Source organism: Microtus ochrogaster, unplaced genomic scaffold, assembly GCF_000317375.1.
Source record: "Microtus ochrogaster isolate Prairie Vole_2 unplaced genomic scaffold, MicOch1.0 UNK8, whole genome shotgun sequence".
NCBI classification, from domain to species: Eukaryota; Metazoa; Chordata; class Mammalia; order Rodentia; family Cricetidae; genus Microtus; species Microtus ochrogaster.
Genome location: NW_004949106.1, coordinates 127261 through 132786, shown reverse-complemented (window position 1 = coordinate 132786; position 5526 = coordinate 127261). Strand labels below are relative to the sequence as shown.

The 5526-nt window shown below is 44.6% G+C and overlaps 1 protein-coding gene across 5 annotated transcripts in view; it reads right to left on the bottom strand.

The window, feature by feature from the left end:
- The window catches only part of Ica1l (islet cell autoantigen 1 like), a 49417-nt gene that overhangs the window by 9389 nt on the left and 34502 nt on the right, over positions 1-5526 (bottom strand). For all 5 annotated transcript variants that reach the window (XM_026788880.1, XM_026788878.1, XM_026788877.1 and 2 more), the window contains exon 9: positions 4239-4282. In XM_026788880.1, coding sequence (XP_026644681.1) covers positions 4239-4282 — 44 coding nt within the window. The remainder of the gene's footprint in view (positions 1-4238; positions 4283-5526) is intronic.

The window sequence follows — 5526 nt, the reverse complement described above, 5'->3', positions numbered from 1 at the left end:
AAAAAAATTTAATAAGACTGCAATTCTGCTTCTTACTACCTAGCTCTGGAATTCTTTTCTGAAGCCATAAATCTTGGGTTTTCCTGAGTTGAGGTCCCCAAAACATTTAGGGGGCTTGTCTCTTCAGGGTGCTGGAGGTGACAATAGAGTTGTTCTTCTGTCCCTTATCACTGCAGAGAAAATGGTAGTTTCAAGCCAAGAGCACCTAAGGTCCAGCTACCTCTCCTCACAAGCACTCAGTTTCGAAGGTGAGGGGGCCACTCAGAGGTCCACCATCAAACAGAACAGGATTCATAGCCCTCTCACTGTACAGAATTCAAGCCTAAGAACATTCTCAGAGATAGAGAAGCTGTGCTAAGCCCCCAGGAAAAAGTCAGTCTTGCCAGACATATAGGCTAAACCATAGCCAGCTACTTTGCCTGAAAGAACCAGGAGGAAAAGCTCAAGATAGCCTCAAACTGGTGGCAATCTTACTGTTTCAACCTCAGAGTGCTGAGCTTTCAGGTGTCAGTCACTATGCCCCAGGGTGGAAACCTGAGGCAAACGTGGACGCGGGGCGCCATCTAGTGGTGAACCAGTGGAAGTGTCCACGGCTCAGAGAAATCACGCGGGGCGCCATCTCGTGGTTAACGAGTAGAAGTGTGCACTGGCTCAGAAGTCGCCAGGGTCGCCATCTAGTGGTGAACCAGCGGAAGTGTCCACTGGCTCAGGGAAATCAAACTGACATTTTGGCAGGGCAGCCACAAAGTCTTCAATGTGAAAACACAGTGTGGATTAAAAGACAGGCCACTGGAGAAGAAAATATGAAACTGGGGGAACAAGAAACGCAGCACAGCACTAAGGAGTCAACATCCAGTCATTGTAGTTAAAGAGGGAGGTGAGAAGGTCAAATAACCGGAGACTTCCCAGACCTAGAGGGGACTATGAAGGCACAGGAAAGTCAGAGGAGGGTATTCAGCAAACTCCCCAGTGTTAAAGCAAGTGTACATAAAGCCGTCTGGTTCTGCTTGGAGCAGCCTATGCCACAGAATACTTACAGCTCAGGAGATGGTGTAAGGTGTTCACGGTATCCATGGAAACTGGTAGCCAAGAATACCAGACCCAGAAAAGCTGTCTTGTAAAAATGAAAAAGCAAGCCAGGCGGTAGTGGCACACACACCTTTTATCCCAGTATTCGGGAGGCAGAGGCAGGTGGATTGCTGTGAGTCCGAGGCCAGCCTGGTGTACAGAGCGAGTTCCAGGACATCTAGGACAACACAGAACCCTGTCTTGAAAAGGGGGAAGGGGAAGCCAGCGAGGAAAGCAGTACACACATAACCCAGAAGGCATAAAACTCACATATTTTACAATTCTGTAATAGAAACATGATGCATACGCCATGCGTGTCATTAGCAATGGCCTAACCAACAGCATGAGTGAAAACAACAATAACTACATTGTTAGGAGAGAGGTGTAAGACGAGCCCAGCAGATACGGCCCTTGCTGCCCAACAGACAAACATTTGATCCTGAGGACAAGCGGTAGGAGAAGGGAGTCAACTCTCACCTCTGCACGTGAACCGCGGCGTGTGAGCATCCACATACACAGTCCCTACTCAAATAAATGTAACTTTGTTTTGTCTTGTTTTTTTTCAGGACAGGGCTTTCCTGTGAAGTCCTGACTCCTAGAATTCTCTCTGGAGACTAGGTTGGCCTCAAACTCAGAACTCAGAACTCGGCAGCCTGCCTCTGCCTCCCAAATTCTAGGATTGAAGGCATGCACCACCACCACCCAGCAATAAATGCAATTTTTTTTGTTTTTTGTTTTTTGTTTTTTCGAGACAGGGTTTCTCTGTGGCTTTGGAGCCTGTCCTGGAACTAGCTCTGTAGACCAGGCTGGTCTCGAACTCACAGAGATCCGCCTGCCTCTGCCTCCCGAGTGCTGGGATTAAAGGCGTGCGCCACCATCGCCCGGCATAAATGCAATTCTTAATAATCAAAAACAAAGACTGAAGCCAGGTACGGTGACATATACTTTTAATCTCAGCCGGGAGGCAGAGTCTGATGAACTGGATCTCTGAGTTCAAGATCACTCTGGTCCATAGAGTGAGTTCCAGGACAGCTGGAGCTGTGTATAAGCAAGCACCTGTCTTGAAAACAAAACAAAACCCAAAGGTTGGGCACAATGGTGCACACCTTTAATTCCAGTACTTGGGAGGCAGAGGCTGGTGGATCTGTGTGAGTTTGAAGCCAGCCTGGTCTAAACAGAGATCCTAGCTCAAAAAATTAGGATATAAATTGAGACATCAAAAATTCAAAATAGGCCAAGGGTGTAGCTCAGTTCATAGTGTCTTGCTGGGCATGTACAAGGCCCTGCGTTCAGACCCTGGAACTACATGAGATAGGTATGTTGGCACACCTTTATAATCTCAGCTCTCTGGAAACAATGTAAGGAGGATCTTAAGTTCAGTGTCATCTTTAGCCAGTTTGAGGCCATCTTGGGCTACAAGAGATTCCACAAATGTAGACGGTTTTCAATTATTTTTTGTTTGTTTTTCGAGACAGGGTTTCTCTGTGTTTCTCTGGCTGTCCTGGAACTCATTTTGAAAGAGATCCGCCTGAGTCCTGGGATTAATTGTGCACCACCACTGCCTGGCTGGGATTTCAGATTTTTAATATTTATGTATATGAATGTTTTGCCTAATATATATGTGTGTGTGTGTGCATGTGTGCATGCGTGCACCATATGTATATCTGGTTCCTTGATCTGTGAGCTGCCATGTTGGGTATTGGAAACCAAACCCAGGTCCTCTGAAAGAATCAGTAAGTGCTCTTAAAACTTCTGAGCCACCTCTCCAGCTTCTAGAAGATTTTTTGAAACTAGTATTTTCACTCTTTGTGATCAGTGTTGAGTTGTGACTATTACAATATTGCATCTTTTAAACATAATCCACAAAGCAAAGACTGCAGCTGACAACCCAAAACTAAAAGGACTCAAAGCACACTCTGCCCCTCAATGGAAGAATGGATAAAGAAAGTGTAGAATATATACACATTAGAGTACTACTCAGCGGTAAAAAAAAACAATGACATCTTGAATTTTGCATGCAAATGGATGGAAATAAAAAACAGTATCCTGAGTGAGATAACCCAGACCCAAAAATATGAATATGGTATGTACTCACCCATTAGTGGATTTTAACTATAAACAAAGGACATTGAGCCTATAGTTCATGATCCTAGAGAAGTTAATAGGGTGAACCCAAAGAAAAACATCTATAGATCCTCCTGGAAATTGGAAGCAGACAAGATTGCTGGGCAAAAGTTGGGAGCATGGGAGTGGGTTGGGAGGAAGGGGAGAGAGAAGGGAGAAGGGGAGGATTGGGGAGAGCTTGCGGGAGTGGGATGGTTGAGACGGAGGAAGGGCGGATATGGGAGCAGGGAAGGAGAGATCTTAATTGACAGAGCCATTTTGGTGTTGGCAAGAGACTTGGCTCTAGAGGGGATCCCAGGTATTCACGGTTATGTCCCCAGCTAGGACCCTGGGCAGTGGAGGAGAGGGTGCCTGAACTGGCCTTGTCCTGTAATCAGACTGATGACTATCTTGAATATCACCATAGAACCTTTGTCCGGCGACAGATGGACATAGAGACAGAGACCCACATCAGAGCACTGGACTGAGCTCCCAAGGTCCAGTTGAAGGGCAGAAGGAGGGAGAAGATGACCAAGGAAGTTAGGACAACGAGGGGTTGATCCACCCACTGAGACACTGATCTAATGGGAGCTCACCAAATCCAGCTGGACTGGAACTGAACGAGCATGGGATCAAACTGTACTCTCTGAATGTGGCTGACAATTGGGGCAGACTGAGAAGCCAATGATAATGGCACTGGGATTTGTCTCTACTGCATGTACTGGCTTTTTGGGATCCTATTCTATTTGGATGCACACCTTCCAAGGCCTGGATGGAGGGGGGAGGGCCTTGGACTTCCCACAGGGCAGGGTATCCTGCCCTCTCTTAGGACTGGAGGGGGAGGGAATGGGAAAACAGGAGGAAAGTGGGAGGAGGGGAGGAAGTAGAAATTTTAAATGGTATTATTTATAAAGTAATAAAAAATAAAACTTTTGGAAAAAGAAAAAGTGACAAATTATTTTGACATTAAAATGTAGCCACAGAGAAACCCTGTTTCGAAAAACCAAAAAAATAAATAAAATAAAATAAAATGTAGCCATTTCAGGTGAAGGTGTCTGCCATCTTACCTGGTTCTCTCTCACCGCTTTCTTCCTCTTCTGATAAAGCTACCCTACAGTAAAACCAGAGACTTTAGTTAAAATACGTTTGAGGGTCATAGCTCTCAAGTTCATGTAATTAAAATTTTAATTCAGGAGGTACATAAAACTTGTCTGGTAGGTCAAGTCTGTAACAGAGTATGCCCTATTTCTATAGATTTTATATACCTGCACAGACTGTAAAAAGCTTTATTCTTACCTTCTTTTTCCTTTTTTATTGGGGGGGGGGATTTCAAGACAGGGTTTCTCTGTAGCCCTGGCTGTCCTGGAACTCACTCTGTAGACCAGGCTGGCCTCAAACTCAGATCCACCTGCCTCTGCTAGGATTAGAGACGCGCACCACCACCGTCTGGCTCCTTGTTCTGGTTTCCTACCCCTTATTTCAGGAAACACTAACTCAGTCTTTATCAAGATTTTAGGCACTGGACCAAAACAAGGCTGAAAATTCCTTATTTGGAAATTTGAACTCCAGAATGTCCACAGCCTTTTGAACACCAAGCTGATAGGAGAAATGGGAAACTTCGTTACCACGAGGCTTGTTTTATGAACACACGATTTAAAGGAGAGTAACATTGCCTCAGGTCACACACAACTCACACCAGTTCCTTTCTGGTCTACCATCTCTTCTTTTTAGTAAGGACATCTAAAAGAGCAGGGAACATGTGTAGAATTATGTGGAAATTTCTGGAGTCTTTGCTCTCACTGAAGAAACCACTGCATGCCAGCAAGCTGACTTTACTGTGTTTTAGAGTATTGCCTATAGACTTTGAACCTTATTATTTGAATTAAAATTATCCTAATCAATTAAAAATATATAAGAAAGCATAAATAAATTTTATGTTTAGACTTGGATCCTATCCCTAAGATATTTCAGTATGTTTATGCAAATATACCAAAATTCTTTTTTAAAGTCTGAGAGTTGGAACACTTGTACAAACGCCTCGGGTAAGCGCCCTTGCTCTGTGTATCCCAGAGCTTCTGGCTGCAGAGCGTGGTGTTCCATTTTAAACCACTGGGGCCTGGGGTGGCCTTTACTTAACTTGTAGGAACTAAAATAGAGGAGACAAACACCCCACTTTGTGGCATTCTACTTTAAATAATAAAGTGATATTTGCCAAAGAAGATAAGACAAGCTAGCTGATGACATCTCTAGTCAATGGTCACTTCAGTAGGTATCTAACACGCTGAGTTAGAACACCCTGTAACAGGAGTGGAGCATAGAAACAGGAGAGATTGGGGGGCTGGAGAGATGGCTCAG